The sequence below is a fragment of the Ciconia boyciana genome, chromosome 9 (genome assembly GCF_034638445.1).
Source record: "Ciconia boyciana chromosome 9, ASM3463844v1, whole genome shotgun sequence".
Lineage (NCBI taxonomy): Eukaryota > Metazoa > Chordata > Aves > Ciconiiformes > Ciconiidae > Ciconia > Ciconia boyciana.
In genome coordinates, this window is record NC_132942.1 from 17,417,823 (window position 1) to 17,444,633 (window position 26,811).

General features: G+C 38.7%; 1 protein-coding gene across 3 annotated transcripts; it reads right to left on the bottom strand.

Moving 5' to 3' along the window:
* Nucleotides 1-26,811, bottom strand: PANK3 (pantothenate kinase 3). Of its 3 annotated transcripts, XR_012044061.1 has the most exons (8): nucleotides 26,057-26,811; nucleotides 16,075-16,427; nucleotides 13,982-14,235; nucleotides 13,103-13,279; nucleotides 11,380-11,503; nucleotides 8,087-8,212; nucleotides 2,819-6,689; nucleotides 1-1,426 (listed from the first exon to the last, which is right to left on the bottom strand). XR_012044061.1 is itself a non-coding variant. In XM_072871952.1 (7 exons), exons 1-7 carry the CDS (start codon nucleotides 26,082-26,084, stop codon nucleotides 6,639-6,641), a joined length of 1,113 nt encoding a protein of 370 aa, XP_072728053.1. In that variant the 5' UTR covers nucleotides 26,085-26,811; the 3' UTR covers nucleotides 3-6,638. The 3 variants fall into 3 exon arrangements, 2 of the variants coding, with proteins under 2 accessions (XP_072728053.1, XP_072728054.1); XM_072871952.1 differs by having other exon boundaries at nucleotides 3-6,689; XM_072871953.1 differs by lacking the exon at nucleotides 26,057-26,811 and having other exon boundaries at nucleotides 4-6,689; nucleotides 16,071-16,211.

The following is a 26,811-nucleotide window of genomic DNA, read 5'->3' on the forward strand; positions in this document are numbered from 1 at the left end:
CGCGTTTCCTTAGTATAGTGTTATGCAACAACCCCCAGTATCACAGCAATTCATGACGCTAAAGGAAAAAAACATACACAGAAATCCCTCCCCCAAAATGCACAAATGTAGGCAAACAATGAACAATCTCAAATTATTTATTAGGAAAAGACAAAGTACTGTTTCAACATTCATACAGAACAAATGGTAGCAAAACCATGAAAGTAAACTGTAAGAAGTAGGCCCATCACAGAGGAGTTGGGTTATGACAAAGTAAATGAAATCCAAACTCCATTCATGCAAACAAGCAGTAAAGAATTATTTACAGTTTTGATGGGATGAATTACAGCATTGGCCATATTTGGGCCCCAATCAAATTACTCAGTGACATATTAAAGGGATCTAATCTGTACATCCAGTAACGAGAATCTATAAAAAGAAAAATAATTTAAACAATTTACAAAAGCTGTATTACAGATGGCATAAAGGTATCATTTACAAGAGCTGTATTAACAGGTGACACAAAGGTATTAATCAGTTATTTATGAATAAAAATTTGTAGCACATATTTTTACATCACATCTTCAGTGTCTGAACAGTAAACAAGTAAGTGGAGACATAACATGAGTGCAATGTAATAGAATAAGGCAACTTAACCAAATGGCTCTTCAGAGAACTTCCATCCTACAAGGGTTTACAATTTATAAATTTGCCTGTCCGTTTTGCTAACCAACTAAAACAAATATTTGAAGACAGCAATTGGCAATTAGAAGGCCTGCATATGACGAGACAGTAGATGGAAAATTAAATACTCATTTGTTAAAATGCCCAAACTCAGAAATATAAAAAAAGTGCAGATTATCAAAAGCCCTCTATATCCTATCTCTATAACGTCACACTAATTTGCATGTTCTAGATGTTGTAATTTAATATGTCTCAAAATACTAATTCACTAGTCTTATAATTAAATTCTTTTGTAATGCACAATCTGAAACTAGTGTACCTCCTCCCAAGGCTTGTATTTACAATGTTCTTAAATTGATGCTAGAAGAATTATGAAATGCTAGCAATTTATAGCAAAGATTAGCAACTGATATACCATATTCCAGTTTATTTTATAAGCAAGACTAATTAACACATTTAGCTTTTAAAATTATTTTAAATGGGTATTTTTGCATTTTCAACAACTTCCCCAAATGCTTACAGTAGTAGCTGATTTTCTTGAAGTTTTAGCAGAGAACAAATGCCAATCGTGTTCTACTTTGATACTATTTGTTTAAATAGCTACTATGACAAAACAAGATGAAGGATAACACTGAAATCCAGCAACGAAAAGTCATCCGTATCATAATGCACAACAGGAACGTTATGGGCCTTACAGAAAGCAGCGCAGGAAGCCAAACCTGCCAATGACTCGCCACATTAAAAAAAACACAGTCCACGTACTCTAGAAAACAAAACAAAACAAAAACCACAAAAGGGAAACTTGAAGTAAGGCCAAAAAATATTTGCAAATGATAAATTTTAAGTCTGTCAAAAGGACTAGGCCATAAATATTTTATTTACAGTTTCTATTTAGAATCTTTATTTTCAACAAATTATTTAGCACCAGCAGGAATATGCAAAGTAGCATTACTGTGCTCCCCAGGCAGAAGACCTCGAAGCCAAATCTTGCTCATTAGTTTAAAACAGTCCCCATTTAAGAGAATCATCTACTCAAGTAACTAAAGTGAGCAGGATTGGGCACTCAGTTATGCAAACCTAGACTGCTCAAACATATTCCATTAGCACATTAATAATTACAAATATATTACAGCATCTTTTGAGATGTTTTCAGAAAGTGTGTTTTTAAGAATATTTAATATGCTTTACATGTGTGAAGTAATAAAAAAGGCTTCTTTGCAGATTTTTTTTTTAAACTTAATGAGTAATTTTATCACAGATGACAGAATACTTGCAATGTACTTTGGAATATATCAGTAAAACTTAAAGAATGTAAGCAGAGAATCATCCCTCTATACTGTGACAAAGCATTTTTTTATCTCCCATGGTCATGTCTGAGGGCTTAATTCACCCATTTTATCCACAACGATTATTAAGTCTGCCCCCTCTCACTGTGCGTTAACAAGAAATGGAAAAATTAATACAACCAAAACAGTAACTGTACATGTCAAGCGTGTTCCTAGCTCTGTACTGTGACCTACAGGTCTTGATCAAATACTTCTAATCTGACCCACAGATTTTTGTTCACTTTTTAACCTGAGCAAAAGCTCTATTACATATTACATGTTTTTTTAAGCCTACATAATTAAAAAAAAAGGATGTAGAAAGCCCTGTTGCTAGGAAAATACTGATGACATTACTTGTGCAAATGGACTCAGGATAAAAAGCTGACCACAGCTAGCTCAACAGAACTGCACTGACCTTCATCTCTGTTCTGAACTCAACTAAACTGTTTCCTCAGGATTATAGCCATCTAATATCCAGAATGTGAATAGTGGAAGTGATATTTAAAAATAGGTTGAACGTAAATTTAGGCATTAATGTAAGTTAATGACTAAATGCATAAGACACCATCTAGTCTTTAAGAAGCACAGATTTGCTCTAGATAAAACTCTTTAATTAGCTCCAAATGTTAAAATCCCACTGTTATTCTGAAACATTTAGAAATGAGAAGTTATTGCAACTTATCTGGAAGTAGGTATTTCCTGAAGACCTATAATGGATAGAGACAAAGAGTATTACAACCCTTAGAGGCAATATGATTGCCTTGCATGTGTACTACCAACAACTCAAATGCATGTAGAAATCTCACAGTACTACTGAAGGAATATTTCACCTGTTAGGAGAAGCCAGAACTGAACTTTTGTTCTTAATATACAGGCTGAGAGTAAGTGGTACAGCGTGGTCTCATATTCTTTCCACACCATAACTCTCAAATTATGAATGGAGGTGTTGGTAGAATCACAGAGGTGCTTCCTTGCAGAACACTACAGAGAGAGAAGGAAAGATCTTCAAAATAGGTCAGATATCTGAAGATCGCCTGAAAATCTGGACCAAACTGTAAGACAAAGAAAGTGTATCAGTGCTGCTTCTCTCCGAACTCTTAAATTTATTGAGGCTTTACTAAAAGAATGAAAAAGTGTTTACACTTAAACCTCTGCTAGCTTCAGTAAAGAACACTAAGGATATCTTCATTCCAGCTTGCTACATATTAAAAATGTATTGTAGAAGAAGTTCCCTTCTCGTTTGAATTGCAGGTACCCTAGTAGAACTAGAAAGGTGAAAGTGGTTAAGTTTAATAGCCATACCAACTTGGAATAGCTTCATCTAAAAATGAACTTCTTTGGCCAGAAATAGTACTTATCTGTACTTATCTGACTAAAAACTTGCATGATTTTTAGGAAGATACTGATACAATAAAACTGTACGTAATACTTAAAAAGACTGAGCTGGAGAGATGAGACCAAGAAATGCAAAAGCATTACCCCGAGATAAGAGCTAAAGGCGTATGAAGCCAGAAACCTGACGCTGTTTTGCTGGCATCTCTAGCTATGCTGGATTGAAGGGATCATCTCCATGGCCAATAAAATTATCTGCCATTTCTCTGCAAAGCAACACTGGTTAGGAAACCTCCTAGATAAAGTCCCAGTGCCAGCAAAATTGGCATTGTAAGAAAAATTAAAAGGCACTCACATGGCTGATTGAGCTGAAAACGATTACACATTCAAAATGAGCTTTACATTTTACTTTAGAAGAAGAAATATCACACAACTTTCCTCAGAGAACTGGTTCCACTTGAGAAGACAACAGTAGCCCTGAGAAAACCCCAAATTTTCTCTACTGTAGTACATCAGGTTGAATCCATTCACTCTAAAGCCACTTCAAAAGAAATGGCAAGGGTGAAATTAAAAACACAGAAGATCAGGAAAAAGCAAGTTACTTCAGTGATTTGTATACAAGAAAGAAGCCTTTTCAACTTATTTAGAAGAGAATTTAGATAGAAAGACTTTAAGGTTTATCTTGCAACTATTTGTGATGCCTAGCATTTCTACTGGTGGTCAAGTCAATCTTTGGAGACTCTAGTAACAAGTTTTAAGTTGAGAGAAAATGAGATTAAACCCAAAGTTGTGGCTTAAAAATACAGGACCCCTGGGCTTTACAGTAGGGCTTGAAAACTTCTCTGGTTGCTCTTGTAATGAAGTAACAATTGTGCTGATAAAACTAGCAAAAAGAAGCCTATGTTTTTAGAAGCTCAAGGGAAGTAAAATAGAGGTAGGGCATGCATACTTTTTGATTCTCACAGTAGTTTCTATACAGTACAGCTATTCAAGAATTACTCCATTAATTTACTCTGTAACTCTGTATAATTTACTGTAAAAATGTATTTTAGGTCCTATCAGCTTCAAATGGTTTAAATTAACCATGATCATTAGGTAATCATCTTCTACATGTGCTTCTGGTTAAATATACAGGTAACTTCTAACTACTGCTTGAAGAGCAGCTCTTGGTATCACAAAATAAAAAGTGAAGTAGCAATAAATATGGTCTAAAGGAACTATTTCTAATCAAGCTGTAGTATGTGTCTTAAACTACTTCACTTAGCAAGAAAAATACGCAGTTGGTTTGCAAAATTTTCAGGAGGCTGTCAAAACATCCAGAAAATTAAGTTTTTACAAAGTTGTGTAACCAAATAAAGGTTACTTTCTATAGTCAATTGTAACTCAAAAGGAACAGTATACAGCATTTATAAAGACATTCTATAAAAACCATATTCACTTATTTTCTGAAGTGCTCTGATTTAGCATTAGATCAGTTGAACTGTGAGTGTAATTTTTGTTTGGTTTTTTATGTATAAAATGAAACATCAAAGCAAGCACAATGGAAATGTAGTATGAGTACCAGGAAAAGCAACAATAAATGGAACTGCATTTGCGATTGGCGTTGGGCTTAATGAATTGGCTACTACTTATAAAAGTTACTGTACTCTTAAAGGACCACAGAAATTTAAAAAAAAAAAACAAACAACCCCAACCATATGATGTTAGTATGGGGCTTTGAACATTAAGAAAAGAAAGAGAAGACTGAAAATAGCACATAGAGGTTTCTAACACACTAGGTGGTTGTGTCTGTAATACAACACAGCCATGCTGTGGAATACTCGAGCAATCAGTTTTAAAAATACCTTAAAACCCAAGATATGGATGTGTTCTAGTCTGGTTGCTCCTCATGCACTTATAGGAAATATTTAACATTAAAACAATATCATAAAATTGGGTAGCTCTTTAGTCCACAAAAAGTCATATAGCTAATGACTGTATAATATTCTTACAAGTTTAAGATCTCATGCCCTGGCTTCAGGACTGAACTTATTACAATAATCATAATTATAAATTTCAAAAGTATACAGGAAAACCCAAAGATCAGTTCCAGAGTACGGATTTTATCCCAAGGCCACAATTTGATGAATAGTTCCATATTTCAAGTGCACTAAATATTGGTCCATTTGGTACTGCAATACAAACTCTGATGCTGTCCTCAACTTTCAAAAACAAACTTCCAAATCCAAAAGCAAGCTAACAACCTTTCATTTTCAACCTTTAATTAGATTCTGATCAACTTATAAAATTAAGGAGAAATCACATTTTCAAATTAGTAGGATGGGGCAGAAATTTTCCAAACATCCACAGAAATGAGCCAAAGCATCAGAATTATGAGGTCCTATATTTAGTCTATTTTATAAGGATTTCTTCAATTCCCTCACGCTTTGTGGTAGCTTTACAAATAATGATACATGATGTCAGAATTTATGAGAGAGACAAAAAACCCCCAAAAAACCCCCTAAACCAGAAGGCATTTTGGAAGTCATGTCCTCAAAAAAAAAAAAAAAGACCCCAATCCAAAAAACCTCCCTTCATTAATCATTAAATTCTTTTCCAAATCCAACTAAAGACAGAGGGGATCTTCCCAAAATACCAGCTGCATCTTCAAATAAACAAAGAGGGCAAGTGAATGTCTTCACAAAACCTTCAAAACACCAACTACTTAATCTGCTGCTTTGGCTGATTTTTTGTGTGTCTATTCTTCCCACTGAAAATTAAAGCATTAATATTATTTCCATTACACATAAAAATAAAATAATTACTATTCTTACTGTGGGAAACAATTTTCTACAGTTCCCTCATCCTGTAGATAGTACCTTACTGTTTTTAAAGTTTTTTTCGGTAAGTGCACATAAGAAATTGTGCTCATAATATAGTATAACTAATGAAAATAATTTTTTATTCATCAATTATATATGAAACTGATGGGCCTAAAGCCTCAGGGGTAAACTTGCAATATTTTCACACCGAGCACTTAAAGGTTTGGCATTCCTTCTTCTGGAAGCTTGTTTTCAGAGGATGTATTGCAAATTAAAAGTTCAATACTGGCTACATGTACCAAAGAACATAAACGATATCCCCACACAGTTCACTTTTCAATGCCCAACGGAGTTAAAACCCCTTCCTTATCACGGCAATATTCAGTAGCTAATCACTTCTTAAAAACAGTTACAGAAAATCTGCTATTTTCTTCTCCCCTTCCCAGATTTAGTTCCCGTTGCCATAAACAAGTGTCATTCAGGTGGAAAATAGTTCAGTGTAGTGACATCTGGTATCTCAACTGAAATTTGGCAGCCCAAGAAGAGCACCAACAGCTCCAAAGTATCCCTGTTCAAAACAAACAAAAAAATATTTCAGGTTCAAGTAGGGTATTAAATTCTGCACTAATCACATTTCAGTGACAACAAAGCATGTGGTGGACCAATGCTACAGAAAGAACACCACACATTTTATATATAATCTTTCATAATAATTTTTTAAAGCTTTGTGAAACAAATATTTTATCCTTTTTATCTAGCTTAACTTTAGGAGATTTTCACCCCAGGCCTCCCCATACATTGCAGGACTTCTAAGACATGTATCAGTGACTTCTAAAGCACGGAAATCAGGTTTGGTTTGTTTTTCCTAGAGGAGCTGCGTATTTTGGTTGCCAAAAGATCTTCAATATCCACAGCAACACTATTCCTAAGGTACAAGTCAAAAATGTCTTTAACTGCACCTCACATTTTCCAAGAATTACGTCCAAGCTTCAACACCATCTTTTTGACTGTATACTTACCTGCATACAAAGAACCACATTCTCCTGTTGGATCACTTTTCCCCTCTGGGGAAGAGAGATATTCCCCCTCCCTATAACTATGAAATATAGAAGTGTTTGGAATCTACACTTGACCAAATGCAAGAATTTAAAATTTATCCAAGAAAAATCTGAAGGGGGTAGAACTAACAAGGAACCATTTTGCTATTACTGCAGATACTAGCACCAAGACAGACCACTGTCAGTCTCAGGATAAGCAATAAGGGAAAAAAGTTGTGAGAATCAAGCGAAGGGGAATAGATGTAATGCTGTAATATTTGCAGACCAACAAATTGAGGACAAAAATTACCAGCCCACTGCCAAGCAGCTACAAGTCTCCCAAATGTTGCACCTGTAATTAATACTGGTTGCCTATATTTTAACCAAAACAGGTCAACTCTCTCAGCTTTACATACTGATCTAGATTGCAGAAGCTGCCCAAAAGCACGTTAGTCTCAGAGCATAAAATCACTAGAACAACTTTAAGGTGTATCTGTGGTGGTATGAAAGCAGTCCTTGTTAAAGCAGTCTCGACTTTCAGGATGTTCCTCAAGCTCAGCTGAGAACAATATAAGTATTTCAAAGGACCATGCTTTAGACCTTTCTGTAATCTTTTGAAATACAATATTTACTATTGTTTCCACCCAAAACCAAGGAAAGAATGTTGAACCTTAGTGCAGAGCTTAACATTTTCTCATCCCTCTCCAAAGATCTATAGCGTGAACTGAGATACCCCAAAGTGACTGAAGGACTTCCCTGGCAGAGAGAGCTGTCCCCAGAGAACCAATACGGTATGACAAACCTCCTCTTATTTTCAGTGTTTACTGAGTACTTGGTGTCTCAGGATATCACACACGAGAGCTACTCAATACATGCATTTTTGATTTATGGTAAAACAATACATACAGATAAATAAACCACAGCATACCTCATGTTCTAGGAACAAGGCCTTCAGCTGGCCTTTTGACCAGTAATCCAGTGCATATGCAAGAAGCTTCATTGACAAAGTATTCACACGTAAAAAATTGCCAACAAACACAACTCTGTTTATTTTCTAAAAAGAAGAGAAAAAACAGCAAAGGATTAAGTCTTTTCACTGTTTAACACAGCTTTGAAAAATTAAGCTATGAAAGAACAGACTGTCTCAAGCAAGAAAAAAAAAACCAACCAAAAACCAAACAACCCACAATTAAAACATGGTTCCAAAATTTAAAACAGAGCATATTTGGGGAAAAGGAAAAACCATGCAACCCTCAAAAATTAAAGGACTAAATTTACAGAGAAGTAGCATTTGTGTTTCAAATTAAGTGAGCATTTTCAGTAATTAAGCCAAAGAAACAGCCCAGCTGAAAGTGAAATTAAATGAAAAATACTTATATTTGGTAGAGAAGACTCAATGCCTTCATAGCCCTGTACAATGCTGCTTGATCCATATGCAACAAGGCAGCACTGTAAAGAAGCCGAAGACAGTAAGACATAACAGATGTTCCTTTAATCTTCAGACCTCAATATACCTCAGCATAACCTTAGACTGACTTAAATACTAGAAGTGAGCTGTGAATTTTAATCAAGTCAAATGTAAAAAAAGTGAAAAGTGTTTAATTTTCCCCATTCACTGAAATAAATCCAACATTAAGTGGAAACAACATTAAACACTGGTTTAATGATATGAGAGCAAGAACCAAAGAAAATTGAATTGTGTTAGTGCTTATCAGTGCTTAAATAAGCGCTTAATTATGTTTAGATGAATAGTCATATCCAAGTTGTTACAAAAACTAGTATGACAATTCAGCCTGTAGTCAAACGACTAACATGCAACTGTTTTTCACCATCTTGATTAGTTCACAGTGAAGACAAAGTAAACACACTGTTAAGGCACCCAAACATAATTCTGCTCTATAGCAGGAAGCAGAAATAATTAAATCCATTTTATCTTTGTACATCCGTTCAAGATATCAGTTTGTGTATCCCTATTAACTATTTCTTATGATTTGTAGTTCTGTGACAGAGTTGGCATTGGACAAAAAAAACTTGGAATAAAGCTAATTTGTGCAGTTTGAGTTCTGATTTGTACTCATTTACCCCCACCCTTAAATATAAATTGCACACACTTGCCTCAGACTCAGACTATTAGTATGTACTTCCAACTTCACCTTCATTTTAACTCTTCTGTTGTCAAGCTTTGCCATAAAGCAAACAAGCCAAAATTAACTTAATACCCACAAAATTAACTTTCTTCTGCAAGACAGACATGAGAGAGAGACAGAGAAGGAAACTGAGGGAGAACTTGCAATATTAAAACCAGAAAAATGTATTAGTCTGGCTCCTAAGCAAAAGGAGGGTTACTGCAGCTACCAAGGTTGAAATTTCTGAGACCATCACGTCCATAGACTTTAAGCAGAGCTCTAAATACAGTTACCGTTAGTCTTCTCTAAGAAAGCTGTTACTAAACCTCACTTTATCCAAAGTTTGTTGATAATGAATGAGGAAATCCCTGGTGCTCAGATACCCATATCTTCTATGCCTAAATTCAGTATTTTTCCATAGGTTCTTGACTATCCATGCTAATCATATTGAAACTGAATGCATACTGGTTCTGTTTAGCAGAGCTTTGAGAAATAGAAGATGGCAGGAAATGGTCTATCAAGCAGTAAGACGACAGGTATCAAAACTATTTGAAGTCTCGAGAGTTGGTAAAAATTAAAAATAATGCTTAACTAGAAGCAAGGCTTTCTACGAGCTTTAATCAGAGAATAATTTCAGCTTGAAGAAACTGCTGGAGGCCATCAGGTCCTATGCACTGCTCAAAGCAGGTCTTTCAGCAACTTAAATGTTGAAGTTGCTCAAGTCACATGTTTTGAAGCTCTCCAAGGACACAGAGTCCACAGCCTCTGAGTCCATGTTTCAGGGCTTAGTCACTCTCACTGTGAGCATCTCTTTTCCTTTATACCAATCAGAACTCCCTTTGCTACAAGTCACGTCCATTGCTTCCTGTCCTTCTGCTGTGCACGACTGTACCCGGCAGTGTCTTCCCTATAACCCTCTCTAGATAGTGACAACCATTCCAGGCTTCAGCTTCTTCTTCAGGCTTAATCTGGATCCCTCAGTGTCTGCTCATACGTTAGGTGCTCCAGGGCAGGGCCCTGTCTTGGTAACCTGTCTGTTAAGACTTGTTCTAGTTTGTCAGTACTCCTCTTTTGGTGATGGTGGTGGTAGGGGAGGAGGGGGAAAGAGGTCATGCCCAAACTATCACCTCCTCTGACTCGCTGGCTATATGCTTGCTAACACATGTCAGTACAAGGTCAGCCTTCATCGCTGCACGTGTACACTGCTGATTCGTGTTCTGTTCAACTCGTCTGCCAGCTCCCTCCCCTCTTCTGCAATGCTACTTGCTAGCCAGTCTGTATCCCACTTTTTGCTTCTGCCGTGAGGATGCTATCCTGGAAGATCAACAAGCGATTCTGGGCTCCTTCTGCCATTGGGACAACCTCCCACAAGATCTTGCTTCCTAAACACCCCCGCAACCAGAATCCTGTTCTGTTCAAGTCCATCTAGAGTCTCCATTCTGCTACTTGCCTTCTTTGCTTTCCTCAGGATCTTAAACTCTGCTATTTCAAGGCTGTCACTGAAATCCCTGACCAGCTCTTCACTCATGAACAGCAGGTCCAGCACCATGCTTGCCTAGTCAGCCTGACTAGCACTTGTGTCAGAAAATTGTCCCCAGCACACTGAGAAGTATGGATTGCTTGTGATCTGCCATGTTACCCTTCCAATAGAGGTCAGGATAGTTCCTCATGAGAACCAGGACTTACAGATCCTCTTGTATCCCATACTGCATGTGTTTGTGTACAGAGACTTAAGTTGGGCCCACAATCATCCTGTTTTCACAAGGGGACTTCAAGTTCTTTCATCGCAACATCCTGTGCTCCCCTGCTCCCTCACTTATCTGCAGGCTTTGGGCTCCATTCCCTAACAAAGCTAGTTTGAAGCTCTCCTCATCAGGTTACCCTCCCCATTGATAAAGATATCCTTGTCCCACTTCTCCAAAGACAGTCAAAATATTCTGAATCAATTCCTGGTTCTTTAATACTACATGAATTTCTTTGTTTCATTTGAGAACGTACTAAAAGGTTTAAACCAACACATCATTTTAGCAATGGTTTAATCTGAAACCAAATAATAGACCTATAGATAGATTATTTCCTTGTTAGAAGTTTTTACCTCATTTACTGCACACATCCGGGCAATAGACCCAATGTTATTGGTGATGGTGACCAATATGGCTCTTGCAAGATCTTCTTTACTAACAGACTCTCTCTTCTCTTTGTAGATCATATTCCCAAAACTAGAACAGGAAAAATTTCTATTAAGTACAAAGTGATTCATGTGCATTTGAAGTAATTTCAGAATGTAATTTTTACATTATAACAGAACTTAAGTTTCATGTTTGTTCTTAAGGAGCTCCCTTTTTAAGTCTGTATTAAATACAGCAATTTAACAACTGACACTACAACGTGTGTATTTATTCCTTCACAGGAAACAATCAATATTGTTACAATAATGACCCCCCAACAATATATTTTTGTTTAGATTGTTGACTTCCATGAAGAAGCATCTACAGCAAAAAGTAGCCTTATTCTTAGGCAAGACTACTCTGCAAATCTAGTCACTGTAAATTAAGTCAATGCCTAAGTCTGACTGGTGAATCCTCCAACTCCTCATGCTTGCTTCGTCACTCACAATATCTATGCAATCCTCTATTCTCAAACTAGAAGTAAACCAGAGATGAGCTGAATGGTTTTATAATAGAACACAATCCTCTGAGACAGAAAACAAACAGCTGACGGACTGCAATTTAGGTTGACAAATGAGGAGTTCTAGATTAGAAGGGCATTTCCATTACTACACATAGTAAATAGTTTCTTAAGAATTATAAAAAAGAAAAAACAAGACAAGAATCCATAGCCATGCATGATACTTTACGACTACGGACTGTGCCATATCTAAGTCAGTTCAGAGAGCCAGAATCCTGATTATTCTAAAACTCAGATAGCCACTAAAGATCCTAAGGGTCTTAAAAAGTAAGAACAAAAAGTACCTATATACAGAGCAAGTTAAAATGTATTGACTGAAAGTGTAAAGTTTGCACATATTAAAACCTCTCAGCATATGCTCTCTCAAGAGGCTTGGCCTCAGCTGGCTGGAGAGGGCGAAAAATTAAGTTACTGTGAATTAAGACCTCTTACTACTAAGAGCAAAGATTTAATGAACTCTTATATACATACTAGTTTAATTTCCTAAAGTTTATTTTTCTTACATTTAAGGGTAGAGAAGCTGTAACATCACCAATAATCTGTCCTGATGGAAATAAAACTTGCAGCTATGATAAAAATCCTCTGTCATTGGCAGTAAAATACATTCATTCTCATGGTGCAAACTGTTTATGTTCAACAGCCTTTGTAAGTGAGAAAAGTAGATAAAACATTATGCCATGTGCCTGTACTGACAACCATGTATGAAAAAAAGCACAGTCTTTCCAAAAAAATGAAGAGATACTACTGTAAGAGCAACACAAATGCCGTCTTCCACTCACCTTCCCTCTGGACAACGGCCCTACTAAAAGATTCTAGGAAGTCAAAAAGTAATTGGCTTTGTTTTTCCTCTGCACTTTGTTCTTGCCGCTCTTGTGATTACCTCACATTCTCTCTGACTCATGAAAAGCTATATATGACATGGGACGTGAGGTTTCTTCAATACCTAGCTAGCAGGCACCTACAGTTGCATGTGGCTTTAAATCTTCAGGAAAACTGAGTATACATACTTTTGGGATAAAAACATAACTTGACTACAATAAAAGTTTGCAAAAAGCAGTTTTCTCTGTATTAATAGTTTAAGTCTTGTTTTTGAAGCCAGCAAAAGAACAACAAAAAGATCTCTTGCTTACCTGGATGCTACAGCCCACCCTGGCAAGCCAAATCTTTCATAGTCTCCTCCATAAATATCTCGAACCAGCTTGTCAGCATGTGTGCTGTCTCCTTTGGATGCCATTTCCAGAGCTTCTTCAAAGCTTTCACAGCCCGTCAACAAACTGCATAAACCAAGAAAGGTCCCTCCACCTAGACTAAGAAGAAAGAAAACTAGTTGCTTTTAAATAGTCTTTCCTCACATCAAAGATTCTTATGTCTGACTAACAAAATAAAGAAATAAAGCCCTCCAACTTAGATACCAAGCTGTCTGCTTTCTTGCTTAAGGTCCACTACACAAACAGCTGCCAATCAATTTAACATTTATATAAGTCACTTACAACAAGCTAACCATACTGTGAGAACTAACAAGTAGTTATAAACTCTCTGTTTATACAACTCTGTTTATAACTACAAGTAGTTACAAACTCTCTGTTTATATGTAAGCTGGAAGACTTAATCAGAGACAAACTCCCTAAATACCCACATCATGCCACTGACTCTGATCCTTGGATCATTTACTGTAAAACATGTGTGGACATACCTATTCTTACAGAGCAAGAGAAACACAGGTTCACTGGACACATTATCAAAACCTAAGACAAAACCTATAAAACTCTCACTATGGAGCACTTCTAGCACGTATCGACTGATAAATAAGATACTAGCTGAATCTCCTCAATAATAGAACTATGGGAATGGGCTTCAATGGATTCAGCTGTAAATTAAAGATAAAATACTTTTCCATACTACGGAGTGAGGGAAGGGATAGGTGGGGGAGTCAGGGAGAGGAACCACTTTGACAACAGAAGGCTCATTTTTCCATAAAGTCACAACCCCAACTTAGGTTTTTAAGTTACCTTGTTCCAGTTACTCTTTTATAGTTGTCTTTGGAATGGACTGATAAAATACTGACTCCTGAACCAATGTTAACAACCAGCAATGGGTATGGATCATCCAGGTTAAAAGGCATCTTTTGGCATCTCTCAGGATCTGAGGCATTTTCAAAATAATAGCACTCTGCCTGGCCATTGAAGCTGACAGAGTCTATATACAATAAGCCTTTGACAAGGCAGTCAAGCTCATCCAGTTTGTGCAGCTGGAGGTTTCCAATCTGTGTTAAAAAAGAAAAAAGGACAGTGTCAACATGTTCTAACATTGCTTAAACATGCTACAAATTTATGAGTATATTTGTACTGCCTAACTTTAAGAGGCTATCTCAGGTGACTAATTCAGGAACTTCAATCCCACTATAAAGCCAAAGAATTCAGAGGTAAATTCTGAATACATCAATTAGCAAATTACTCTGACTATAAATCTAGATCTCAGACTTGAATCAAGAACAGACAAGCAGTATAAATATCTGCTCTGCTAAGCCCAAAGATAACCTTTAAGACACTCAGACATTAATCCACTGAAAAATTAGCAACATTTTTCATCATTCTAAATCAAAACCAAATACCCTAGAGGCTCCATCGAGTGTCATCTTGGTGAAACTCACACATCTTTTCAAGGTTTGTGGGTTTCCTCCCCCTTCTTAAAAGTCAAATAGTCATTTCTAAGATGTCAGCAGATAAAAACCCAAGATAAAAACCTCAATGGCATCGTACTAACTATCCTTGCAACTTTATTAACACTCCAAGGATCATAAGAAAACCACAGGTCAGAAATTCTACAGGACTTTAGGCTCATTACAGTTCTTCCTCAGTTTTGCACATGACATTTAAGCTGCTGTTCTCTCATAAAGCAGACAATTTAACAGGTGCTGTGGATTCCAGAAAGGCTGTAATTTCACACCATACTTAATCCAATTTAACTCTGGGCTTTCACAAAAAGAGTGATCATGCTCTCTCTCCCTTACCACAGTAGGGAGTTCCAGCAGTTAGAGAGTCCAATTAGGCAGCTAACCCAAGAAAAAACACCCATAAAGTCTATCTCTGAATCAGGTGAGCTCACGTTTAAAAGCAGCCTGCAGTTAGATTATGAAGTCGCACAATCAGACTGGATTGCACACTGCCAACTGACATCAGTACCAGATCATAGCACTGCCAGTCCCCTTCTCTTCCCCCAGGTCCCTTCAGCTTTTCTTGCCATGGCACAACTGAAGAGAAGCTTCACTGTTGAGCCAATCAGGGAACTGTTCCAACATAAAATATTTCTGTGGGGTTTTAGATAATGAATTAGTTCTGCTGTACAAATTGTGACCCTACCCCACAAGCAGTTGTACCAGCTCAAGGCAAGACCGGCACAGGAATGGAAATACAAGCAGATTTTTGAAACCAAACATTTTGTGCTATTGAAAGTCATCTTGTCTCTAGAAGCACAAGAGGTCTGCAACCACTTTAAAACTAGGACATGTGCATACTGGATACTATGATAAGATTCTCAGTTAGCAACAACTATCTTTGGATAGAAACTGCATCGAAACAAATTATCAATTTTGATCGTCAAGGGAAGAGTCAAAACACCTCATGAAAATCCCAAACCGCTCTGCAGTTGAAAAAAGATTGTCTTTGAGATACACGTTTTGTCACATATCTCTAAACAATGCACTAGACTAAACTAATGAGGACAATCCCACCCACAAACATTGAAAACCTATCATCAAAGACTGCTTAGGAAAGAAAATCCAAAGTGACTCAAGCACCTCAGCAGTTTAAGCACATTTCCCATCAGAAAAAATACACATTAAAAAATGGTTAACTTCCACAAAGGTGTCCTCCATTTCACTGCATTAATGGAAGTTTCTAATTAGCCGTTAGCATTAGATCTTCATGTTTATTATGGCAATGTCAGAAAGCATATTTCTAGATTATCATACTTAAGACTGAAAAACAAAGGAACAATTAATAATCTTTGAGCATTCCAGTTTTTCAAAATACTGCTTATTTTAACCCATCACCAGCAATGCTTTTAGCATCAGCTTCAGAATGAGGAAAGATAGGCTACCTACTGTGCGAAAGTCTTCTTCAAACTTGTAAGCGCCACCACCAGTGGCACAGAGCACCGTATGTAGTGTTGAAAAGTTTTTATTTCTTCCCATTTGGATAAAAGTAGGCAAATCATGAGTTGGGAATCGAATAAAGTGCAAGTTTCCTCTTCGAGCAAAAATCGTTAAGTCTTTCAGCTCAAGGTGGACATCTCGAATGCCAGTGGATCCATAGGCTACATTGGAAGTCAGATATTTGCGGATGCTCTTCAAGCTTTCAACTTCCTCCTGCTCCTCCTCTGCAGTGATATCAATAGGTTCAAAATATGCAAGTTTCACCAAAGTTCCCCCAATGTCCATGCCAAACCATGGAAAAGCTGTGAAGATACAGGAATTGACCAATTAGCTTTGTTAAAGAGCAAAAGGAATACACGTAACTTAGGACTAAACCAACACTATGCTTTTCAACCAGAAGATATTAACAAAATTCCTCACAGAAACAAAGAATTAGTACTCATTTCCATTATGTGATCTTAAATATCCCTCTAGCTGCAGGTAAAAATGGAAAAATGAGCAATTGTATTTACATTTAAATGCTGTCACACATGCTCAGAAAGCCCAACTAAAAACTCCCCAAACCATACTGTACCTTTCATACCAACTCATAAACAAAATTCAACCACTGTTGGTTTTTTTTGAGACCAAAGGATTCAAATAACCTTCACTCCTAAAATAATAGTTTTGACATAGTTTAGCACAAAGATTGCAATGCAAGCTCGTAAGAAAGCAGGTTACACACATTACAGCTGACAACAGCAGCAGGACAGGTATTCCTCCTCTAAGTTATCTTTTGCTCACAGAACATGTTTCCTCTGAGAGGGAAGCATTAATTTATTTGCATGTATTTTAAAAACTGACACAGTTAAGATGCCCAATTTATGGAGCTGAAGAGAGCTGTTCATATATCCCTTGAAGTTACAAAGGGCTAACAAAAAGTACTATTAAGAAGTACATGCAAGATAGAATCAACTAATGATAGGTTCCAATTTTTCTTTTTTTGTATCTTGGATAGGAAGGGGTAATTTCTGTACTACAAAACAACAATACTAAAACACAAGTATTTTGTCTTTGTTACTTCTGTGGGATGACTGCAATTCCTAACAGGGATTCTATGGTTTATGCCATCTGGGACCATGATTTGAATGTGCCTGTATCAACAAATCTTCCTAACCATGTGTGGTAAAACAGATACTCAGCAACCCTACCGCAAAGATAACACCTTAATATGAGAGTTTCCCCACTTTCATCTCCCAGAAACTGTGTTCAAAACTTAATTTGTAAGTTTAAGACAGACTCTGAACATCCAGCTGGGAAGCTCGTATTTTTATTTCCTAATTGACACTATCACTTGCTGCGTTGTTTGTTTTTCGGGGTTTTTTGTTTGTTTTTTTTAATATTCTGTAGAGTTCCAATTTATTTCTTCAGATGCAATTCATGTATTATAGAAGCATGAAACTCAGAAACAAAACTGAAGAGATGTTAACATGTTCATCATGAGTAAGATGTAATTATGTTGGATTTACATTACCAGTGGGGATCCATCCTTGAGAAGAATGGCCTACCAAAATATTTTAATGTATTTAGTCAAGGCTGGCTGCATGCCAGTTCATTTATAACATGAATGCAAAAGTTAAAAAGAAACTTAAAAATTGCCTCAACTTTCAGGAATGAATGTCCAGAGAATGTTGTCAGATATTAACAAAAAAGATTAAGTTGGTAACCTTACTCACCTTGAAAAACAAAATTTAAATACAAGGATAAATTCTGTGAGTAAAATCTAGCTCCAAGTGGGAATAAAGAAGTTCTATAAACCTGATATCTGTTCTATAAAGCTAAGATCTAAGCATAAGACTGAGCATAAAGTCACATATGAACTGACTTTACAACTGCATACCAAACTTCACTGCACTGTGACTCCGGACATAAGAAAACTTGTCATCTTACTGTTTGACCACAATTAACTGATGATTTATTAAGGGATCTCACTAAGTTTCAGTCTCTTGTTTGTAAACAATGTCACAAGACCAAAACCAAAGAAGGGAAGTTGATTCATCCAACAGACCAGAAAGTGCCTGTAGGAGTCAATCCAACCCATTCAGAATTTAACTAGGACACAGCAAGCCAAGTACTACCCAAAATACTTGGGATTCTTCCTGCTCAGTGGGCCTACTGAATAACTAGGATCTAGTCTTCCACAACAAGAAAGAGGGGGAAACAGCTGAAAGTTCAAGTGATGAGCTTAAGAAAGATTTGGTGCAAGTCATGCCTGTTTGTCAGAAGATCCACTGCATCTCACGTTAAATGATCCAAAAGGCTTTTGCAAATACAGCATTAGTCACATCCCTAAAAATCTTAAGGTTTATGAATCTCGAATACCAAGTAAAAAACAAGAACAGTTGAACTGTAAGGAAGTTTATTGCATAATTCAAATGAGAACATATTTTATGCTGAAAAATTGGATCATGCTGTACAATATCAGTTTTCTGGGTTAACTGAGTGGTCTTAACAGAAATTTAAGGACTCTGAGACTGAAGAAATAGGTCAGTTTTCACCTCTGTGACAAACCCTAAAAAGTTTCACATTTTTCTATTGAAAATTTGTCAAGATTTGGTTGGTAAGTACATTGCCCAAGTTTCATTTGCAAGGTGGAGGAGTTCTGACAAGCAACTGGGCCCACGTACTGTTAACTTACTCCTTATACCAGCAACCCAGAAGAAGGTATTACACAAGGATTCTTGTGTATGTAAGCCACTCTCTATTGATTTATACACAGGTCTAGCCGGGAAAATTAAAGCCATTTTGTTTTCCAAACACAGAAGGGGATACACATAGATGTATATGGCAAGTGCACAATCAGTTGAACTGTAGCTGCGATTTTGGGACTGCAAGGATACAAGAGTCATCCATGCTTGAGCTACCTTTAAATATTAGAAATACACTGATTCTCCAGAGTTAGAATGTAATTGCACATGGACACAACATGGAAACCTTGTGAACTCTCCTCCTATTGCTGCAGCCTTCAAATCAGCTTGCTTTGGGTGGATCTTGGCTCAGGATCCATCCTATCTGGATGCAGGGGGAATGGAGAAAACAGGAACCCATGTGAAAACACTAGTTCCTCTTCCAATAACTGAAAAGGTGATTTCATTTGCAGGGATAAAATAAGGCCACAGAGAAATTCAGGATGAAGGACTACTCAGAAAACATACTATGGAGAGCATGCCTGAGTTTCCTATAAGACTTCCTCTCCACAGGGCAGCTAGGCTAATCGTGGCAATGGTTGAAGATGACACATCTACTTTAAGTCATGTCATACATACAAGGAACCTGTGCATTACTTTACACCACATATATGAGCACTCTGCTTAAGGTGATGTTGCTACTCTTTGAGGCATATTCGAACCACAAGAGTTTTCACTCTTACATATGGTGTCTACAGCATATATACCAGCATCTGTAGGTGGTATAGTCTCTCAAATCCATGAAAAATTTAATTCTGAGGCAGTCTTGTATTTGAAAGCTGTCTTGGAACAAGACAAAAATAACATGGCTCATACCTTGGGCTGAGGATATATAACTGATTCTATAAAAAGTATTTTTATACTCATATCTGTGGGTCATGCTTCTTCAGTGAGAGATTTAGGAGCAGAATGACAGCAGCACAATCTTTTGAAAAAAATATCCCCAAACATCAGCTTGATCCTTACGGCAGTCATAGTTAAAGAAACGTGCCTGGATGAGACCAATACCAATTGCACAACCTTTGTTCCAAGCTTACAGCTCTGCAGATACCAGGTTTGAGGACTTGCACAACTGTAACCATCATTCTGCAGCTTCAATTCATAAGAAGAGTCAATGCACCCACATTAAAACTAGGCTTTTTCTGCAGCTCTATGATGATTTGGTCATTAAAAGATTTTTCTTAGCTCTTCCACTTTGTAACTGTTCTTATTCCTAGGAAGACTCTACAAAGAGTGATGTACAGCTCAGAAGTATTCTTTGCTGAGAATTTAACTGCTATTTACAGAACAAATCCAGTGCCCTGTCTTTTCGAAGTTCAGTTCTTCTCTGCAGAGGTCAGCTGCAATTTGAAAAAAGAAAAGCAGGAATCGAGCTTTTTACTCAACAAGCCCAATTGCCTTAAAACTGCTTCAAAAACATGCATTCTGCTTTTAGAAAGTCAAGCCAGGCTCTATTTAAGAATACAGAAAATACTTATTTTTACTATCTGAGAAGAGACAAATATGCAAAGTAGAACACAGACTGGGAAGTCAAAACCCATATGGTTTAATGTGATACATCACACCAGATTGAACTGTGTACAACAGGACAGCAAGAGGAGTATCACAATATCCAACCTCCTTAATTCCAAATCCAGATTTTCTTTCACTCCCCAACTCTGCCAGGAGCCATTGTAGTCCCTACATAGACACAGCAACCAGGAACCTTTGCTATAAAGCAACAGATTGTTCTGTACATGCCGTGAAGAGAACTTTGAGAAGCAACATGCTCAGAGTTAAAAAAATAATGTTTAAGAGGACACCCTAGAACTACTTCCTGCAATGCAGAAAAGCACTTCCCACATGGGAAGAGTGCAGTCACAAGGTGCTGTGGTCAAGTAATGATGTAGCAGTTCTGCCTAGTAAGAAAACCCCAGGCTGATGGCTGTTGGTTGTTTTTTAAATTATTCTTTAGAGCTACACAGGGAGGCCTTGTTCTCTTGTGTTTGCACTTCTCAAGTTCTTGGCATACATAGTTTCTGGCAACAGTCTTAGGGTTACTTATCATATCTTATCATATAAGTTCTCTATATGCCAAAAGGAAATAATTACAGTAAAAAGTCTTTCTCATGCCAATACAAGCACAAGGGCTGAAGTGTTTTCCTTTTCTATGAGGTCTGCTTCAGCAAAGCAGAGGACCTTTGAAGTTCTCCACCCAGACCACATACTAGTATTTTGACTTCGTACACCTGTTTTGGATCCAAAGCTGTAGGAAGTACACACTCAAAGACTTAACTACTTTCCCCTTATTCAGTCAAGTGGAAAATTCTTCAGTTCAACACTTTATTTGTATTTAGCTTTTAAAGATTTTTTAATCTTTTTAAAGATTACTGGTAAACTCTTTCCTGTGAATGTAATGACACATTTGAAACACAAACACCTTTAAAATACATCCTCCTCACTGTAAGATAAAATAACAGTGTGGGTCAACCCTGCATTAAATTAAGAAGAACTAACCTTTGAAGAAGAGTAGTTACCTCCTAATTCAAGCACGGATCTTTGCATCATAAAAAAAAAAAATAAAATTCAAAGCTGTCAGTGACAGCAGGAACAGGCTACCAGATTGTCATCTTTGTAAGAAAGCTTATGGATTATTAAGACACAAGACTGTTGCACTTCAAGTACAAACGCGGCTTGGGGAACAACTACCAAAGCGTGCTGCAGTTTGTGATTCTATATTGTCTTAAAATACAAGAAAGGAAAATGGTCATGAAATCACATGAAAACAAGTTTACTTCTGCCAGCACTGCAACAGTTCTTTATGAAAGTATGCAGTATTATCAGTTCCGATGCACAAAACTTATCTTCTAATTCAGCTCAGTACGTAGCTTTTGATAACAAAACTAACCTCAATCCCATTCTTATCCTATTACTGCAAGACAAACAAGTTAACTATATAAAAGTTATACTGAACTATTACACAGTTAGTGTTTATAAACACAGAAACTTAAAACTAAATGTATCTTGCAGTTTTTCCAAATGCATTTTCCTCTATGTACATGCATACATTCTTTTGCTTCCAGTATGTCCCTAAAACATCTGCATACAGCAGAGTAAAAATTAATGGTAAATTCTAACACCTAAAGCAGCTAGCAGTCTAAGGTAGCTAATATGTCCAATGGAACAAGTGAAAAGACATCAAAGGTTGCTGAACTGCTAAATCAAGTGCAATTAACTTGATGGCTAGGCAGCAAAGTGCCTTTGCTGTACCCCTGTTAAATAGACGTGTGCCTATGAGCCTCTACAGAGCAAAACTGCACATGAAGCTCCTTAGCCCTTGAGACACTGGAGAGTTTGTAACAGATTTTTGGTTCAAATATCCCAAGCCCAGCTCAAAACAGATTTGGGCTAGATAGAATTAACACCCAAATTAAATGTATCTGACATACACTGTCACAGCCTCCTATTTCCCTCATGGGAAAACTTCTCCATCAAACTCTGTAAACTCACCACACTTTCCCACTAGGCCACCTCTAATCACACTACAGAAAGGCCACATTTACCAGTGGGAGGCCAGGGAGTAACTGGCAATTACTGTAACTGCTCTTCATCAGGTTTATCACACCTACAAGTGGATACCATGTAAAGCTAATAAAAGACAAAGTATCACTGCTTTCATCTTCTCCCTCCTTGCTCATTCTGATAATTTTGTTGACATTTCAGCAACAATCTCTTTGGGGATAGGCGTTTTTACTATAGTGAGATACAGCATGCAGAGGCATAATCTAAGACTTAGAGATGTAAACACAGTATAAACTGTGTCTGACAGTATTAACCCATTATTAGAAATACATTTTTCAACTGCAGTGAAATGAGAGCCTGTAACATGAGCTATGGGCTAATAATCAGCTTTCAAGGACTAATAAGAAAATGCTAGGATACCACAAGACTAAGCAGCAAGTTCTGTGAACAGAAAAATCAATTTTAAAAATATTCTCCAGCAACCTAAATGGATTTTTCATCAATTTTACTACAAAAATCCTGCATGGGATCACTGTGTCCACAATGACTACATGTCCGTAAAACCACATTAGAGAAAATAAACTTAAGATTTTCATATTTTCTTTATACTGACACAGCATTTTGCAAATCTCTACTATATACTTTCATACACTAATATGTCTCAATTCATCTCAAAGAAAATGCAGGCATTTGTTCTCAAACTATTTTTAATAAACAATTAAAAGAAACAAACTGTAAAAAGTAACATACACTGCGTACTAAATATAAGAAGCCTTTGCCTTTCCTTCAGCAGTTCATTACACTCCAGAGCCAAGGTGAAGGACTCCATCTCCCTGGAAAAGCACAGCATGCTGGCACTTTCCTCCTCTCAGGCACCTCGCCTTCCCCCACCAACATGAAGAGCTCTCTCTGAATGAGTGGCTCCTCTCTTCCCTTTAGGCAGATCTCATGCAGCAGCGGTTCTGCAAGACTCTTTGCTCTCACATTTATCATCTCCACCCCCAAATAACCTTTAGAAGTCTCTCTTATGATAGCCAGCCATTCTTCCTCATAGGCATTTCCTCAGAAGAGCTATCATGCAACTGCTGCTTGGAAGGGTCCCCTGGAGGTCATCTAGTCCAACCTCTCAGTCACACTAGCAGGAAAACTGCCAACACTAGATGAGGTCAGCTACAGCTTTGTCCAGCCAAGGCCTGAAGACCTCTGAAGTTTTTCAAGAATCCTCCAAGGATGTAGACTCCACAACCTCTCCAGCTTCCACTGCTACACTAACTACTTTGTACAAGGTTTTCCTAATTTGAATTTCTGTTATCCTCCTGTAAAATGCCTATAACCTCCCATCACCTGCAAAAGAAATTTAAGTGGCCCTTTACTAGTCTCTTTCAAGACAGTCAATCTCAGAAGCCATGTTCCATTAATTCAGCTGCATTTCTCTTCCTTTTTACAACAACAAAGTAGCAACAGCACTAGCCAGCTGAAGATCTGAAAGGCAGGACCGCACAAATATGTCTAGGCAGTGTATCCTCATCAGAAATTCTGAATTTGCTAGGTGTGTCCATTTCACCCTCACCTCCCTTATGACAGACATGGCACTTCATGCAATCATGCTTTCTTTCATGATGCTAAACATCACAGATCGAAGTACAGGTAAGCTAAAGCAATCTTCTCAATTCCACTTTGCAGGCTCTTAGAACAGACTAATGACCTCTTGTTAAATAATGATTAACCATTTTTCCCCTGCATCAAATTTGGCTCCAACACAGATGATTAAATACTCATTTCGCCTAAGAAACATACACCCATTCAGCAATCGTATTGAAAATTGTCTACAACTGTCTTAGCCAAATAATTTGTAACTAAACAGTCTAAAAGTGGTATTGTGAGCCCAACTCAGCTTTCAGGTCAATTTGAGCATATAAGCCAAATCAACAACAGTATTTGGGCACCAAAGCCCCTGAGCATCAATGGACTTTTCTATCTTCAGTCTTTTGTGGATCTGCTCCTCTTCAAACATTCAGCTGCTCTCCCACTTCAGTCAGTGTGACTAACCAGGAGCAGAGATCTGCAGAATGAGTCTAAAGTTCATTGCCTAAGAAACTAAGTGATATTATCTTTAAAAAAGCCACCGGCTTCAAAATATGTGAAAGAGTCAAGATGAAATAAACAACGTAGTTTGACACTGTATTCTTCCCCTCCACTGCTTACACAGTTCCAATTGTTTCTGATTACCATCATAAAACCAACATCAAAGTTTGGTTTCAAGAACTAGAAGTGTGCAACTACAAATTCAGCATATTTAAGCAGTTAAAACTTCTTGATAACATTTGGCGTTGCTATTTAAACATGAGGTTTAAATCCACCACTACAGAAAACAGCCTTTGGGGCCCAGCAGAGACACTCCTTGAAATTAGCAGGTTTCTGCAGTAGAAGCAGCCATACTCTCACCATTTTAAATTACCAAACCACTATAATGTCTTACAGCCAATTACTGCTTCAGAGTCTTGATATCATTCCTTAATTATTATACCAGGGAAAAAAATGCTGTCTGAACTGTACTCTTCATAAACATGATTACTGTCAATTCAGCAATTTCCACACACTGGCATTAATAAGAGGTGACAGCTAATTGTGTGCTACAAGATGCCTATTTAGGGTTTCCTTAACACACCACAAGAAACAAAATATTTTCACAGCCAAACTCAATTCCATGTTTATAGCTATTTCTAGAGCTACACTAATACTTCCTGCGTTAAATACATGTTTGGTGATTTTCTTCTTGTTGGGCTGCTCAAACAATATATTTAAAATGTACACTTTCAATATACTGTCTTAGTTGTATGCTCTTCATTAGACAGGCATGTCATATGACTGACGAGAGCAGGAGGCCTAGCTCTTCAGGATTAGCCATCTTTTCCATACAGTAACTCACCCTAAAAATAAGTCTTTAAGTATGATGGCAAAGAAAAAATAGCCTAACTCAGTGGAGTAATACCTGCATCCCATTACACAGCTAAGGTACACCTGTGTAAGTTTGACAGGTATGTTGACTTGCACAGCTGTATATCTGTTACACTGGAAAAACACTGCTTGTATGTAGACTAACTTTACCCAATCCAGTTCTCTCTTCCCACAAAAAAGTGCTGGTAGTCTTAGATATTTTGTTTGCTTTCACCTGACTCTGAACCATGTTTGTGCCCTCCAAAACATATATGACAATCCAAAAGAATAAACAATAAGAAATATTGTTACAGCTGCGCTTATTAAAGGGGACCATTCAGTGTAGTTTAATGAAAGACTTGTACCCAAATATTAACAAATATTCTCTCAAAAGAAAAAAAAAGTTGATTAGCCCTTTAAAAACAAAACTGTAGCAACCGCGGCCGCCTGCGCAGGTGTTTAGTACACTGATTAAGTGCCATCTTCACTAAAAGCAGCACCCATGCCCCAAAACCTGATGATACTACTTTCTATGCAAACAGAAGCCCCTCCAGCGCAAACACTGAAGATCACCTGAACCCTGAGACCTCACTTAAAAGGGACGCACAGGAGCGAGAAGAGTCTCGGCAGGCAGCTTCTAAATTCACAGATCAGAACAACCCGCCGAACCTGCCCCCCTGTGTCTCCGCGCCCCGCCATGGCGGTGATGCACGCCGCCTCCCCCCGGCCCGAGCGGCGGAACGCGCTGCGGCAGCCCGCGGCCTTACACGGCTTCTTGGCATCCTTGATCTTCATGGTGCGGCGGCGGCGGCCCGGTTCGCCTGCCGGCTGGGGCGGGCGGGGCGCGGCGCCGCGCTCGGGGTGGGTCTGCTGCCCCTCGCCTGATGGGGCGGGAAGCGGCGGCAGCTCCTCGGGGCCGGCCCTGGGTCTCCTGATCCGCGGCCGGTGGGCGGCGGGCGCCCGCCTCCTCGGGAGCGGCGCTGGCAGCGCCCACCGCTACGCCCGGGACCCGGGCAGGTGCTCGTCCAGCGGCGACATCGGCTTTCGGGCTGGGGTGGGGAGACGGGGCGGGAGGCGGCGCGGAGCGGCCCTCAAGCCCGGCCCGGCGCGGCGGCTGCGTCCTGCTGCGAGGGGCCGAGCATCAGTCCCGGGGCCGCCGCGTCGCGTCGCGGAGGGCAGCCCTTCCCGCCGCCTCGGGGCACCGCAGCGGCCGGGGAGAGCGGCCCGGGGCGGCCCTTGGGGCCGAAGGCGCGGGAGAGGCCCCGCTCGGGCGCGGCCGGCGCGCAGGGGCTGGCCGCCGCGGCCCCTCTCGGCAGGAGGGCGGCCCCGGCCCCCTGCGGAGGCCCCGGCCCTCTGCGGAGGCCCCGGCCGAGACGGACGCGGCGGCTCGGCGCGGACCCCCTCCGGCACAAGATGGCGGCCGGCACCGGGGAGCCACGGCCGCGCCACACAATAGGGCCGAGGCAGCGCAGCGGCTCCTGCGCGCCCGCTCCGCCGCTGCCGCAGCGCTGCCCCCCGCCCC